Raw genomic sequence first — 17,060 nt, forward strand, 5'->3', positions numbered from 1 at the left:
ATTTTGTCATGGTCTATGGACGCAAAGCAAACCAAATGAGGTGAGAATCCAGGCTTCAAGGACATGAGGCAGGAAACAACCAGTAACTCTCTCTTTGGTACAGCTGTACAGATTTTCTTTGTGATATTATTTGCATCAGCCCTATCCTACTGCTGTAGCACATTCTGGTTATAAATGATTATACACATCTTGCTGAAAACCTCAGTCCTGGCACAGGGACAGATGCTCTTGTTGGATGTTTGCTTTAGAGAACTTTCAGAGCAGAAACTGATTTAAAGGTTTGAGAAATGTGCTGTGTAGTGACAGATGCCAGGACTTCAATCAAAGACATGATTAAGGGATAACCTGATCACAGTTTGCAAGGACCAAAATGATAGTAATGGAATATTTGGTCTAGCAAACAGAAGCATAAATCAGATGGAAGCAGCTGAAACAAGGCAAGTTATGACTAGAAAAAAGCACTGATGAAGTCACCATGAGGAAGATGCTACAGATTTACACATCACCCTTTGCCAGTTGAGCTGGGGTAATGGATTAGGAGACTGCAAAAGGCTGAGGAAACCTGTTAGTATAACACCCTCTTGCTGAGATTTAAGCAAACACAATTTTCCTTCCAACGGCTGTAATAAAATCTGTCAGTTGTTCACCTGATGTTCACTGACTTTTTTTTAAGCCACAGCAAGTCACTCATGCTTTTGAGCCTTCATTAGCTCCTGCAAAAATCCTTCCAAGGTTGCAGTTCATATTCCCCCACGTGGGAAATTTTTGTATCAAAACCAGATGATTTTCTTTTACATGAGACACTCTAATTCAAGCAGAAATTAATTCAGGGCACTGCTGTGTCTTCTACCACCAGTTATTCAGATGAGATAATGTTATAAGGGTTTCTTGTGCTTGGTAGTTTTTGAATCAGCACAGAAGAGCCCTTTGGAAGTGAAATTCAAAGCTCAGAAATTTCATTGATACATTATATTGTCTTCCTTTGCCTGGAAAACCAAGTTTTCTCAGGACCCTACTTGCACCAAGCTCTCAGAAAGAGGAAAGGTCTAACTGGCATAATTTTAGAAACCTAAAAATAACCTAAGGCATCTATTTCCAACATAAGAATATCGGGTTTGCAAGATGAGGCATCTTGAGATCTTACCATGACGAGAAGCCAATGCTGTACACATCCTTTCAAAACTCCCACAGAACAGTTTCCAATCAGCTAGTGATGCAAACCCGATCATTGATGACCTTGTTTGTACCTTCAGTCAGCAATACTTCAGGGGCCGGGAGACAGTGTGTAAGAGCTGAGGGTGATTAAAATACACATGGCAGCTTTCAAGATGACGGGAGACTGAGAAGAGCAACATTTTAGCTCCAGGCAAGCTGAATCAGGAGCTTGGGACAAGGAGCAGAGCCATTGACCCACGGCCAGTGCAATACATCACATTTATGCTGTTTCTTGCACTAAGCTTGTACCCAGCATGGGCAGAGCAGACTGTCCCCACACAGCCACAGCAGGATGTACATGTCCTGCATTGCTTTAGGGGAGCTGCTCTCTGCCTGTGCTGGGAGAACTTCGCTTCCCAGGGATGTGAACATCCTTTTTGACAGCCAGTTTGGGAGGGTGCTCCTTCTTCACTGTCTGTGTCAGCTCAGGTCACTGCATCTCAGCCCTGGTGGTGCACAAACTTCCTCTTCCATTTGCAGGAGGCAAGGAGGAAATCAAAGAGGCCCATTCAAATCACAGGTGAACTGAACCAAACCAGCATGTATTTTCTGACTCCTGCACAAGCCACTCTGCTGGCAAAGCTGCTGGGCTGGAAACCTCTAAAGCTATGACAACTGCTTGAAAAGTGAAACATCCTCCGTGGTCTAACACGGCACTGACACATGCTGGTGTAAAATGGCACAGGAAAATATGCTTACCTCTGCTAACCAACAGTGTTTTTATCTTTACTTTTCCCTCACATCAGCAATCTCATACACTTATCTACTCAACTTCAAACAAGAGCATTTGCTAAAAGAACAACCTGGACCAAGTCGCTAGGAAGGAAAAAAGGCTAAAACATTGCATGTGGCAGCTTTCGTACTTTTCTTTTAAAGACAGGTCATACCAATGTCACTTATTTTAAGACAAAGATTTTTCTCTGCCCAAGAGAACTGATGTTTTCCACTATTGCCAGTAGCCAATCTACATCCCTGGCATAGAACAAACAGATACATGAAGAAGAGGTTACGGGGAAAAAGCCTGTAACATCAAAAGAAAGGAATCCCAGAAGTCTCTAAGCTGGGTCCTCTGATGGTATTGACTGTATTTTTTCTTTGTGGTTGCTAGATGCTCTCAAAGGCTGAGAACAAAGCTTAGAAAACTAAGACTCACAAGACCAAACACTTCTTAAAGTTGCCAAACCTCTTTGAGTTCCAAAAAGAAAGAGGCAGAGGGTGAGAGATGTGATCACAACCCCCTAGTGCTGGTACACTTCACAAGTATCCGGGCTGGCAACTGGTAAAAGAGAACTGAGGTAACTCTTGTGATTGCTGGTCGAGGATCAGGTTTTTATGAGTTCGCAAAAGCCACAGACAGCGCCAAATTTGCCTCAAGGAGGGGTAAGGATGCTCACAGGCACACTTCCCCTGCAGTGATGTTGCAGACAGACCTTCATGGGACAAGCAGGGTTGAGCAAACAAAGCAGGCTGTGTCCTTAACAGGCGTAACAGATTCAGAGAAGGATGTCTGCCCATGGCCTAAGGTGCAGAACGGTTTCATTTTGTTTGTGAACACAGAAATATTATTGTCTCACCTTGGCAACAGCAATTTCACTGAAAAAGAAAGCTGTTCCTGCTAGGAAATACCAGCTTTCATTTGCTGCTACTTGTCAAATTCTGCTTGGTGCTTTACTACTGCTCACCCGACAACGACTGCTGGGCGAACAAGCGGTGATTAATGCAAGCCAGTTCCCCTTTGTTCATGAATTATCTGTAACCAGGGAGGGAATTCCTCCATTTCAAAATGCTTCCATGGATGATTCTTATAGGCCTGATTCAGCCTGTGCATTGCCTTGCAGCCTCATTGATGTAACATCAGCTTGGAGCTGCTATAACTGGTCAGTAGTGTGCCACTGCTTGTTTTTTGGCTGAGTATAGCTCTGAACAAGCATATAGCCAAAACTAAGAATTTCAAAGAGTCCTAAAATCAGCACTCCATCAGCCAGCACATGGGACAAAAGAATAACTTGGATTAAAATAATTTGGAAAAGAAATGTTCAGGCACTTGCAGTTTTTAATTTATTGGCTCCAGAACAAGCCACTTCCACAAAATCAGGCTGGTTTTTAGGCATACGGGTGTGCACATGAGGGTATGTGTGTGTGGGTGGGCAATGCACACCCTGTCATCTTAGGACTTGTCTACAAGGGAAAATGTAGGGTGTTTAAGGTCTATCCACTATGCGTATGAGTCAGTCGGAATAAATTACAGCATGTTACACCCTCTGAAGGCTCTAATCCAGCAGTGAGATGTCCTTAGAAGGCGGTAAAACCTACTGTGAACTCTTGGATCAGAGCATCCATGCTAAGGTTTAGCCCTGCCAGACGCTGACTTCCCACATTCTGCCAATCCCTTATAACATCCCCGGATGTCCCTGCACAGGGAGGCTTGCCATCCTTCCTCACTGCCATATGTTCTCAGGAACATGGTATCTTCATGGTCTTTTTGCCATTCTTCTTGCTGAACAGTGTAGTGAGTAGCTGTCATGTGGGTACTGCACATCACAGAAACTGATCTGGTTTCTGGGTATCTGAACCTGCTCATGTGCACACAGAATGCCAAAGCTTGTTCTGCACTGGAAAGAACCTTCTTGACCTTGAGGTGTGCAATTCTAGTTTTCCAATGCTGCCTGGTTACCCCCTACTCTTTATTTTTTTCATTAATATATCTGTGCAGTTTGCCTCTTGCATAATTCTAGGTTTTAAGGACCAAAAAAGACCAGAAGAGCGAGCTTGAATTCCTTTCATTCTTCTTCTTCTCCCCCCAGATCTAAACTGCTTGAAAAGTGCATCTAGTACATTAGATTCTGTTGTCTCTCCAGACCCAGTGTCCACAGAGCTGCAGCTGGGGAGTAGAATCTCCCTGCAGAGGGTCTAGGGAAATGGAAAGCCTTTGGGTCCGAGTTAATTATTTATAAGCCATGTTGGCTGAGTATACAGCCTCTTCCAGCCAGCTCTGTCCTCTCAGCACTTGTGCAAAGGCTAAGAAAACAAATTAAAGATACGAAAAGGGTACTTCTTCAGCCTGAAAGCAGGAGAGTATGGCATCATAAGACAGAGAGAAACGTCCTTCAAAACTCCTGCATGTAAGGATTAGACTACCTCATGCCTTTAGTGCATTAATCTTTCTGAAACCATACAGAAAGAAGAGGTGATATGACTGATTTAGCCTTCCATATGGGTAGACATGGAAGCGCAGATAGACACACTCCAGCTACTCCAAATAGCTTTCCTGCTTAACTTTAATGAAGGGACTTTTCATAAAGATCTGAGGACCGGGACCTGGGTTACAGCAAATTATCATTTTTTAAAAATTAGCAGCTGAAGTTATTGGCTGCTCTACAATTTCCATGTCTCCCCCTGCACAACGTAATATTTTTAACTTTGTAATTACATGGTAGGCACCCAGCACAGAAGTGCCGGGTCAGTATCAGGGCATTGCAGGGTAATTATGTGGCCATTTTTGTCTTGTAAATTACAGAGTTATCTTGGGATTGAGAGAAGGAGAACGGCAGCAACTGCTTGACTAATTGGTAGTTTAAAGTTTACCCGGTGCTGCCTTGAAGATGCAGCTGTGGGAAGGAAGAATAGCTCTGGACCCTGCATGCATGGCTCACCCTGCTGCTGACACCAGCCCATCATCCACTGCGCATCCCGCTGGATGGATGGACACATCTAGGGAACACATTCTGTTCTGCTGTGGAAAACCTCCAACTGCCATATGGATTGAGGATATTCCTCTCTCTCTTACCTCTTCCCAAACCTCCACAGGCAGAAAAATTCTCCACCCTCCTAGGAAAGAACAGCATATTGATCCAAAAAGATGCCCTGCCACTGCCCAGTACTGCTCTGTCCTCAGGCACCTCCTCCCTGCTCTCCTTTCTCTCCCTGGGAAAGTCCTTTCCTTAAAGAAATCTTTACATGGAGTTCATTCCTTGGAGCCATAACAGTCAGATTTGGTTTAGCACCAAGCTGGAAAATAAGTACTTTATTTTTACTGGAAGGTCAGAGGGATCTTAATGCATCATCATTAACAGGTCTGCCCTTAGTGGTGCTCTGAGGATGGCTGTGAAACACAGGGGATGCATACTGAAAACTAGTTAGAGAAAGCAAGTTGTTACTAATAGTTAACAGCTTCTTGCTGGCATGACTGAAACAAGCTAGGAGGGCAATGCCAGGACTTCATGTTGGAGAAGTCATGGATGACTGTCTCCTGTAGGAGTGATCCACGCTGGAGCAGTGGAAGAGTGTGAGGAGTCCTCCCCTGAGGAGGAAGGAGCAGCAGAGACAATGTGTGATGAATTGACCACAACACCCATTCCCTGTTACCCCATCACTGTCAGGTGTTTTTAAGATTTGGTTTTATTTCTCCTTATCCTACTCTGATTTCATTGGTAATAAATTAAGCTGATTCCCCCACGCAGAGAGTGTTTTGCCCATGACAGTAACTAGTGAGTGATCTCTCCCTGTCCTTATCTCAACCCAAGAGCCTTTTGTTATATTTTCTCTCCCTTGCCCAGTTGAGGATGGAACTGATAAGACCCCAATGTCTAATCAGGGTCAACCCATTACAAAACCCCAAGGATCTTGGAGATACCCGAGATAGCAAAAAACCAAAACACCAACGAGGGCAACTCACCAGATTTGCCAGAATGTAGTGGTACCCATTCCCATTCTTTTCAAGCTGGATAATCTGCAAGATGAAAACCAAAGATATTTAGATATTTAACAAAGAACAACCTAGGGAAGAAGAGCTTTCTTCTGCCCTTCTTCCCTCCTTTTTTCCCCAATGAGACTGTTCAGTTGTGGACAGGAAGACATAGCAAAAGAGTCTTGTTAGCCGCAGAGTCTTGTTAGAAGAAGTACAAGGCTTTCACACACAATATTTAAGCATCAAGTCTGAAATTAGACAGGACAATACCACCAAGTGGATCCCACATGCAGGGAAGAATAAACTACCTAAACAAACCTGTCTTCTATGGACTCAGGGCAGTGGGGGGTGGGGAGGGAACAGTGGTGCCTATTTTATTTTAAAGGTTAAACAAGATTTATATGCAGACAGTAAAGGAACAAAGTGGGGAGCCGGGATCCATTTGTTCTATGAATGGAGCTGAAACATCAAGCAAGACTAGAGAGCACATCGTCTGAGCTAGAGTCACTGCTGCAGACACCTACCTGAGCGAGATGTCAGAAGGTTTAGACTGTTGGACAATCTTTCTCCTTTAACGCATTGGGATTGCTTTAAACCACATCTCCAGAACAAAGCTGCTTGGGCAAGTCACAAAGGATTCCCTTTGCATGTTCATTGAGATTATTTATATCTTCATATTCATGGTGTCCTGATATATGCTCTTTGCCACCACTTACTCCTTTTTCCCTGATGCCTGCAGAGTTAGGTTTTTATTCTCTTTTATCAACACAATTGCTTACAGATCTGTAACATATGAATGTTTCAATCTTAGCTGGAAAGCTTTCACCTGTCTAGGTAGAAAGGCACCACCTGTAGCAGGCTTGCCTGTGATTATGAAGTCATCGATGAGATGGTCCCTAACTGTCTTTTTCTCCCTTGATTTAAAAAAATACTGAAAAAAATACAGCTAAAAATTACATTGTTCTTGCTGACTCCATGTTTTTACTGGAATTCCTCTGCATTGATTTCCAACAGCACTGTTCAATTCTTATCAGGTTATTAGAGCCAGACGCCACCTGCATTTGAGCCAATCTACGTACAGAAAGATGTCAGTAAAAACCAACCAAGCCCATACCAACATGAACTTGTAAGAGAACCTGTAAAAACAAGAATTGCCAGTATCTGGGAGAATTGTGCTGTTTCCACAAGATTTGTTTGCTGGCAACACTACCTCTTATTTCCATTGTTGTACGAATTGATTCTGAATTACTGCCCATGTTGCCAGGCAGTAGTGAGGTCAGAAAGATCCTCACAGCCAGAATGATAACGATAAGACTTCTGTGTTGGGTTTGATGAGAAATTTGTCTATCCAGGTCTTCTCTCTGATACCAGGGTGTTTGAGAAGTGTCAGACAAGGGCATGCGCAGACTGATCCTCCCCATGGGACAGCACTCCCAGATTACAGTGAGCAGCCATTTAAGGATTTCCAAATGAATTATAAACAAGCTGACACTTGCTCTGTGCAAGTGGTTCATCTGCCTTAGCCTTTCTCTGATGAAGTGCTCTTGTATGCACATTAAAACTCATCTGATTTCCAGCGTTAACATAGAGGCAGCAATTAACTCCAATGAAAGCTTCATATAGTAGCAGTTCTTTACTCAGCCAGTGTCAGCTCCACCAGCTTCACTGCCCAGTGGTTCTCCACACAGTATCCCTTGGCATGGCTTCTGCTGAGCAGGCTGGGACCCTCAGCAAAAAATCTCTGTATACTTCAGGCTATAAAGATATACACTCTTATTAAGGGTAGTTTTCTGAGTATCTTCCATTGACAGATCTGAGCAGCACAACCAGACCCAACTTGTCCCCTTCCATTTATTATCTAAGACCATCCTTTGCAGAAAGTCCCAGACCCTGTGAGAGGAAGCAGAATCTCCAGGGCAACGGGGTGTCTAAGATTTATGATCAAATTCACCATTTCTCCAGTGTCAACAATATTGACACTGGCTCCTTCTGCCCAAACTCTCCCTTTGTTATTTTATAAGGTGTCAGAGTCCATGAAGCAGAGAGGGTTGCAGTCTAGCTTTCCCTGAGCTGTTAATCTTGCAGCCCATCCACCTGAATTATGAGGCTTGCTTCCTGTGTTTTACACAGTTATTTGTGATCTTAATTTATTTTAAAATGCTTGCTCAGTCCTAATGTGTCCGGACAGCGGTAGCAAGCTGAGGTTATAATAGCATTTATCACTTAGCCTGAACGTGGTGAGAGGCTGTGCTAGGCTGCATGCTGATAGCTCACTTGGGCCACCTAGGTTTCATTACCCACTTCTTAATGGGCCAGTTTGACATCTATTAGAGAGAAATCCTCTCAGAGTGAAACACTGGCAAAGGAGAAATTCCAGTTACTCATTTTAATGAGAGACAAGGAAGAAACAATACAGGGCTTTGAAGGAATACAACCCACCACATACTTATCCCATTAAGCTACACAGTGCAGCCCTGCGGATATCCTGCCATGAACCAAGGCCTGGCTCATAAATGACAGTTACCTCAGCAAAGATAATTCATGCCGTTGAGACATGACACAGAGAAATCTCTGAGAAAGAAATCAGGTCATTTTCCCCATGCATCATTAACATATTGAACACTGGCTCATTTACAGCTACTGTCTCCAGAACATGAGGACTGCCTTTTTGGAGTCAGTGGTGGTTGTTTGTGTTATGTGTACAGAGTGGGGAGAAAAAACTAAAAGTGTGTGCAAGCACCAGTGTGTACATGTAGGCAATGATGCTAAACAGCCATCCCCAGCTCTTCTGTTCACTGGGGAGCACAAATCCACAGCCACCGAAAAGACAGAGACAAGCTTGTCAGGGAGGAAGATAAATGCATTAAAATGTCCCTGAGAGGCTGAGGCAGCTCTTTGAACAATTCAGACACTCAAAGAAACAGGGCCAACAGAGCAGTGACATCCACACAGAGGTTGCTGGTGCGGTGAGCTGAGACCAGCTGCCATCCCCAGTGTGAGTCCCAGCTGAATTTCTTGTGATAACAAGCCCAGCACTGCCTTTGACTCCCTCCGGTCATCTGCATGTTGTGACAGACCTGGCATCCCCTGCCAGGGGGGTAACTACCAGTTACTGGTAACTACCAGTGGGATAACTACCTCTGCTTTCAGAAATCCTTGTGGACTCAGAATAAGAAGGCAAATGAGGATGAAAACGGACTACACAGGTCTGAAAAAGTTATTCACAGTCCTATTCCTAATAGGACGCACAGATGACTGTTACGCACAGATGACTGTTGGAATTGTTCTCTCTTTTATTAGGAAAACACATTGTTCCTTTTTTCCTTTGGTATGGGTGTTTTTTACAGCATTGCAGAACAAAGGATCACAAGATCTGGATTTTTAGTGTTCCTGCAAATAGCTTTACTTATATCTAAACTCTTAGAATCATAGAATAATTTGGGTTGGAATGGACCTCAACCTCTCATATAACTCAACAGTTATGTGAAGAAGTTTGAAAGAAAGACTTACTTTCCTGTTCATATTAGGAAAATTAAGGTAACGTTTGACTACAGAACTTACCTTTCTGTTAGACAAACCAGGCTTAAAAACCCAACTTCATTAACCCTACAAATCCAATATACCCTGGAGGGAAAGGAAGCCTGAGGAAAAGGCAAATTCACTGCCTAGGTCCTGTCGTCCTGTCAAACATGTTGTTCAACTGCAGCTGCTCCATGATAAGAGAGAAGACTTCATCCTCCGGAATAATCTGGTCTCTCCTCCATGAGCATGACCTTTGAGGTTAAAACCTCCTGCTCGCTATGTTATTATATATAATAGAATAGCACCCAGCGGCATCCATCAAGGATGGATTGTGCTCATCACTGAGCCGTGCAGCTGGTGAAATGGCAGTCCTTGCCCCAAACAGTGAGCAGCTGAAATGTGAGACAGAAAATGACAGGTAGCTTAGACAAGGCAATGTGTGAAGCATGAGGTAAGAGAGAGCTGATTATGAGAAGCATGATAGCAGTAGTCACAGAACGCCGGTGGTAGGGCCCTTTCTAAGCCACGTAAGACGGGAGTCTCAGTGGTGGGAAGGACTTGGCTGTAGGTGTGAGAGGTAAAGGTGCTGTGGCTGGAGTTGAAGTGTGGGCTGAGACCTGTCCATGGGCTTGCACTCATCTCCTGTTTGCAGATTTCCATGTTCAGGACTTAGGGCAAGCTTTAAGGGAGGCATGGTGGAAAGAGGATGCAGAAACTCAGGGTATGCACTACTGGGTGACCTGTCTAGATTGAGCATGAGTAAGGCAGGGCACAGAACTGAGTCCTCTATTTCATCTGCCATCTGCCTTGTGGTCATGGGCTGCCAAAACAACCAGGAGATGGCTGTGAATTAGCACGTCTTCTTGCTGCAAGGCATGAGAGGAGCTGGAAACGTTCAATCTTGCTACAGCCTGGATGCCCTGGGAGGATGGTGAGCTCTAGCCTGATCTGGAGACTGCTCCTGAGGCCACTACATGCGTACCATAAAAGCATTTCTATTCTGTAGGCACTGGTTGTGAGAATTCAGTGCTGCACATGGAGGCTGGAGGACACCTCCACCTTAACTCACAAAAGGTGGGAAAACTGGGGAAAAACTCAGCAGAATGAGGAAGTTCCACATCCTGTGCACGCTGCTTGGAAGAATTAGCACAAAGCAAACTCACTGGGGACTTAAGAGGACGTAAAACACTCATCGGAGGAGTCAAACAAGTGAGGAACATGGAGCAGCAGAGCTCACTCAGCATGAATACATTATTGCTCCCAGTACTTATATGACTTTACAGTTTCCACAATAACACAACAGAGGAATATCTGCAAGCTCAGCAGCCTGCTGCAATGCACACACACCACATCCAATGACAACTGCCATGAGACATGGATCAGAAAAGTATGGAGAAGAGAGCTATTCCATGAGAAACAACCCTTCCCATCCTACGTGCACGACCCCTCCCAGACATCCCACCCAACAAACCTTGCTAAGGATGATGTTCAGCCGCTCAGATTCACAGTCCACCACCACCAGCCTTTCCTTCTTCTTCTCCAGCTCCTGGAAGAGCACGCGGTAGCCCTCTTCTGTTGTCGTCAGGATGTTGACGGCTGTCACCTGCCAGTTCTTCTCAGCTGCAGTATCCAGCACTTTCTGTAGGACAGACAACCCTATGATGAGAAGAGAGGGGGAAGAGAAACAGGTTTTAGCTGTGGAATGGCATCTTTGCATCCTTCTGACAGCCTGCGTAGGTGCCTCAAGCCATGTTGGATACAGCATTGGGAGTACAGACAGCAGCTAATAGTCTAGCATTTTCCCCAAACACAACTGGGCTAGAATTAATGACTCCCACTTTTTCTGTCTTAGCACAGAAAATAGGACGATTCCAGGCCTGGTTTTCCTTTTTAATCATCAGATCAGTCTTGTTGATCAAGCCCTGCTGTGGGATTCAGATAAGGGCTCTAATCTCCATCCTTCTTGTCTGTCACTACCCGAATCACTTGATTTCTTTCAGCCACAGTTCCCTTCTCGTCTTTGATCTGTTTAGGCTGCATGCTCCTAGAGTTAGGGACATCCTCAGTAATCACAACACACAATCACATTCAGTGTCCCTGCCTCTCTCAGCAGCATCTCATCAGAAAACTTCATCATTTTTAAAAGGATCTTGGCTAAATAACATAAACAGCCTTCCAGAGGAAAGGCACATAATTGGGACCTCTCTGGAGTCCTGCTAGATAACCCTGCCTACTGCAGTCCTTTTGGGATATTCAGTGTGCCCATGCCTTATGACAAGAAAAAAATGGGTGGGATGCTTTTATACCTTCTCCTTCTCTCCTCAGGCCATCCTCCTTGCAATTAATGATAATTTCCAGGACAGTGCTGTGAATCACCCTGCACTGTCCTCCCAAGTCCATTTTGTTCTCAGCCTCCAAGCCTGGTGCTCTAAAGGCACCTGAGAGCTGGGGAAACTGAATCGCAGAACAATAATCTCACTAGCCTTGTTCACGGTTTAGAAAGTTAGAAAACATCTTTAAAGAACCCAGCAAAAGCTTTTGTTACTTTACATAAAGAGCTAACACATACTAACAGGGAACACGGAGTTTTCACAGAAGCACAGAATGGTTTGGGTCAGAAGGGACCTTAAAGCTCCTCCAGTTCCAGCCCCCAGCCACGAGGAGGGACACCTTCCATTGGAATAGGGTGCTCCAAGCCCTGACCGAGGTGGCTTACCAAGCTACCTCCCAGAAACTCACACATGTATCACAACTGGATGTGGGCTCAGGTGAGACCTGAGCAGCTGTTGATTCATGTTCATAAACAGAGAACTTGGTGGCCTTCAGTTTGACAGACTTACTAAGTATGGGACCCATTCAATATAAACCATTTCCTCATTTGAAACTCAAACTGCTTAAACATTAAATCTCTCTCTAGTGTTGATGGGGTTCAGACCTGACCCTATGAACACAGACATACTGGATCAGGCTAATGCTTCATCTAGGACAATGCCCACTTTCAGCAGTAATGGATATTTAGAAATGGAACAGAAAACAGGGAAGACATAGGGTGGCCCTTCCTTTAGCCACCCTCTCAGCCTCCAGCAACCCACAGTAAAAGGGCTTCTTGAGGCAAAGACTCCACCTAGACCACTATCTTTGATTGCCTAATAACCCATGTACTTGTGACTTACCCCGGTCAGCATCATAAATGTACACAAACTTCTGCCAGCTGTAGTGCTCGATGACATTGATGAGGGCATCCTGGAGCTCTGGGCGAAGCTGGAGAACAAACTGGTTGGACGTTTCAACGGGGAAGCTTGGTGTTATGAAGCAGACGTGGAGAGCCCCGCAGAAAGACGTGAGCATGTTGACTGTCCTCCTCTCATAAAATCCAAAGATGGCATAGACGCCCTTGGAGAACTGCGAACAGACTGGAGGAACAGAGAGAAAGGTTGTGAGGGCAGAAGGACAAGGAGGTTTCTCAGGGAAGTCACCAAAATGAGCCTTTTCCCTGAGATAAGCTTTCTGGACTAGGTAATTCTCCTTGAGGTCTGTGGGTTGGTCAATGCAACCTGTGAAGAACAGAGCTTGTGGATATGGGGTGCTCTACCTTTCATCTCCACAGACCTGTTTCACCTTTGATAGGAAGAAGTGACACAGAACAGTGAATTCAGAATGCCCAGGGCTCTGCTGAAGATTTTGCTGCTTCTGGGATAAAATGTGTTATCTGAAAGAGGGAACCCCTCAGCAGAAAAGCACAGTGGCTCTCCAAGTCCTGAGCGCTTGGGGTGGTAGCTGGCTGGCCTGTGGAGCTGTGTTATTATGAGGGAAAAAGGCTACAGTCAGAGCTTGTTATTGCAGCCCCAGATGCATTCAAGGAGCAGAAGGAAAGCATTTGTATGACAGCACAGTCCTTTGCAGCCAAGGAATCCAGGAAACAAGGAGGAAACCATAGGTTTGTCCTCAGAAGCTGAGATAATGCTAAGAGGGCATCTCAGCAAAGGTTCACCTAAGCTGAGTATGGTCAGAACACAGCTACGGAGAAGTTTGTTCCAGGGCATGAGCTGCTGACACTGAGGTCAGAGACACTGACATGAGAGTTTAGTTCACAAAGCCATGGTGGTGAAGGCAGTGAGGTGGTGCTGATGGCCTGGAGGTCTCCACAAGGAGTGCCCATTGAGTCCTCTGGCAGGTATTTGTGTCTGATCTCAGCAGCTGGCTCTGTGCTAGGCAGAGAAGGCTCTCTTGGGTTGGAGCCCTTCTTGGGAGAGCACTTAATGAGATTGTGAGAGCTGCTAGAAAAATGCCTCAGGATCTCAGTGAGGCAGAGAGGGTTCACACTTTGGGTTGCAAAACTTAGCCCCTGTGACAGTCAGATTCATTTAGTATCACCCCTGTTTATGGCACATCCCAAGTTACCATCAATAAATCTTGAAGCCAGAGAGTGGCAGTGACAGTGTTTTCCCTCTGTCAGAACTCCTGGCACTTGTGTCTCCTTCTGTTGTCACTCTGACTCTGAAAACCTTTGGCTGTGACATTTATACTGACTCAACACTTCACACATCACTTGCCAGCTCCGCCCCCCAGTGCAGGGTGAGAAGTTGGATGTGACATTTTAGGGCCCTCTTGCAAGCGCTCTGCACTGCTTGGGAATCCCTTGACCCAGTTCCTGCTGGTAGCCACTGGTACAGAACCTTTTGCATGTGGGACTGGAGACAGGCTCCTGAACATGAGCTTGCTGCATCCTTAGCTGGGCTCCGTCCAAGCTCTGTCCCTCCAGCAGGGACCAGAAGTCATCCCCGACTGGCTTAAAGCCATCCTGGATAAGATTATCTTGTTCCTAACCTCTCTACTGCCAGCATCAAATATTCAGAGGGAAGAGCAAGAAATCCTGTTTCCTACTTACAAAGTGAGTCGCTGCTCCCATCTCACCACCAAAACAAGGCAGCACAGCGTGTCAAGAGCTGAGAACTGAATCTCATGACACTGGTGAAAATTTTTCCTTCCTCTTGGAGTGGAGCCCATGTTTTGAGCATCCCAGCCCAGCACTTTGCCCCCAAGGTCACCCATCCTCTTTTCACTGCTCAGTGTTGGTGACCTCATATACATCAGCAACTTCCCACTCTGAGGGATTTTGTATTTCTGTGGGACAGAGACTCCTCATGAAGCCTGAACCACAATGAAAATAAACTCCTCTTCTCTTTATTTGCACAGCAGTGTCTCTCTTTGCAATCAGCAATTGTGTCTCTATCAGCTGGAGTCACTGCCCTCATCATGAGACTGACACATCCAGGAAGAAAAGTAGCAGATACGGATAGAAATAGCCTGAACATCATTTCCATGTGACTGGACTGGGTCTAATGAACAATGCGATTTACCATATGTGAGAGATCAGAACATGGTCTCTGGAGACTCAAGCTTCAGGCTCACTGAATGATTAAAGTGACATTCTTGGGGCAGCTGAACAATCCAGCACAATTAATAATCCAGATAATAAACTTAGCTGCCTTGCTTTATTTCAGGCAAACCGTGGCTTCCTTCAATTTTATTTTCTCTTTCAAATGAATCTCTTATTTTTGAGACATTTGATTTTTTTTAACACTGTGGCTCAGTCATGCTCAGGCAGCACTCCTACACTGTTCTGAGACACTCATCAATTCCAGCATTTGAAACAGATTGCACCAACAATGGCTGGGAGAATGAACAGTCTTTATCATTAGTAAGTTTGGAAAGAACCTTAGCTCTCTTTGTACTCTCAGACTAAGAAGGGTCATGGATAAGACAGATAATGTGGGCTGGAGGGGGAAGGATTGCTGAGGGTTAGGACCCAAAGAACAACAAACTGTTGTGTCAATATGGAAAAATGACAAGAGTGAGAACTGCAGCCACCTTTCTGGGACTAAATTTGGCATGATGTAAAAATAATGTCTGCAAATTCATTTAAATTTCAGAGCTATTGTACATTACAGATGTGCCAAATGAATTTACCCAGCAAAACTAACAAGAAGTTACTTGCCATTTATTTAACTTACTAGAAGATCACTGGAAGGTCTTTATATTTGCATTAATTGTTTCATTAAGCAAACTTATTAACAATTGTGCTCTCATTTGATTGCTCTGCAACTTCCTAATATACTATTAAGAATTGCAAACATTAACTAAAAGAAGGAAATAGTTTAAACCTTGTTTGTTTTTCTAGTGGGGAAGAAGCTTATCAGTTCCTCAGCAGTCACTAGCCTCTGGCTGATGCTTTTCTAAAAAGATTAAGAAATATAAAAGGCATAAAGAACATGTTGCAATGGAAGGTCCATGGACCTGAGCTCTTCCAGTCAACTGGCTGGTGATAACATCACACGTTGCCAGCTTCCTGCCAATGCCTGTTAACTGCGGGGTGGCCACAACCTGGCTTGTCCTCCAGAAAAGAGTTGCAGTCAACCTGGTAATTGGCTCTAGCTGTTGAATTCAGACTGTTCAGCCTCTAAAGATCATTTCTGAAGGCAGGAAACTGGGTGAAATGCAACAGCATAAATGTTTGCATACACAAGGATGTAAGCATGAGTGAAGATTGTTTACTTGGATGTAAATGCAGACATTTGTGACAGTTTGCATGTACAGCCTCTGGGCTGCACAAAGGGAAGGAAGGACAGAGAACATCTATTCTGGTAACTACGCTATTATATTACAATGAATTTGTAATTAATTATAGTTTTGTTCTAAACAAACCCTCAGAAAATATAGTTCATAATGATAACCATGGAAACTGCTACTGTATTCATCCTGATCAGCCTTTTGTATTTGATCAGGTTGGGACTTGGCTGGAACATTCTCAGGGTGTGCTGCACCAGGCACCACGGCCATCCCATATCCCTCCTCCTCCAGGCATAGGATCTCTCATTGCATCTCCCTAGTGCCATTTCACTAACAAAATGAGGTTAAAGTAGAGGCATTAACTTGATTGTGACCTGGTTATGCTGGATTGAAAAACGCAGAAACAGCCATGTGTTTGCTCTTTGGACACAACTCCGCAGTGCCTGTGGCAGCCAGGTGAGGTGAAACATCCTCAGGCTGTTTAAAATCACTTCCGACTTACAGTAAAAATCAAAACAACTTTGTAAGGCAGTTAAAAAGTGACTGATGTAGTAGAGCAATCAGAAGGAGGCCTGCCCTCTCCCTCTGTGGACCAGTAGCCACCATGGAGCTGGTGCATCCTTGAATTCAGATAGGTAAAAAGCATGCTTGAAATCCCCAGACTCCAGGATTCCTAATCCTGCAGTTTATCTCAAGTTTCTCTTTACATATGGAAATATTCACTGTAAAGCATTTAAATCTGAGACAGAAAACACTGATTTTGTTGAAATCTGACACAGGATAGGACATCAACTCGGCAGCTGAAGAGAGGCAGCTCTGGACACCTTTGCAAATGCTTCCAAGAAAAAGAAAAGTACATGCCAAGAACTTTAAATTGCACATTCTTTTCTTTAGAAGAGGAAAGCAAAAGAAGTTTTGAGTCTATAAAAATTCCTGGTACACTTTCTTTAGCTAAAGCTATCAGCAAGAGAGAGTAGATGCGCAAGACTGATTTCTGCACCTGGGGGGGGCCAGAGATATTTTGGAACTGGAGATGTGATATGATCTATGTGAAAGGTAGGTGTCA

The 17,060-nt window shown here is 44.5% G+C and overlaps 1 protein-coding gene across 4 annotated transcripts in view; it reads right to left on the bottom strand.

Annotated features, from left to right (window-relative positions):
* GRIA1 (glutamate ionotropic receptor AMPA type subunit 1) overlaps positions 1-17,060 on the bottom strand; it is a 120,606-nt gene that overhangs the window by 51,484 nt on the left and 52,062 nt on the right. For all 4 annotated transcript variants that reach the window (XM_065690183.1, XM_065690184.1, XM_065690185.1 and 1 more), the window contains 3 exons: positions 12,598-12,837; positions 10,896-11,080; positions 5,891-5,944 (listed from right to left, as the gene is read on the bottom strand). In XM_065690183.1, the coding sequence (XP_065546255.1) occupies positions 5,891-5,944; positions 10,896-11,080; positions 12,598-12,837 (479 nt within the window). The remainder of the gene's footprint in view (positions 1-5,890; positions 5,945-10,895; positions 11,081-12,597; positions 12,838-17,060) is intronic.

This window comes from Lathamus discolor, chromosome 10 (assembly GCF_037157495.1).
Source record: "Lathamus discolor isolate bLatDis1 chromosome 10, bLatDis1.hap1, whole genome shotgun sequence".
Taxonomy (NCBI): Eukaryota; Metazoa; Chordata; class Aves; order Psittaciformes; family Psittacidae; genus Lathamus; species Lathamus discolor.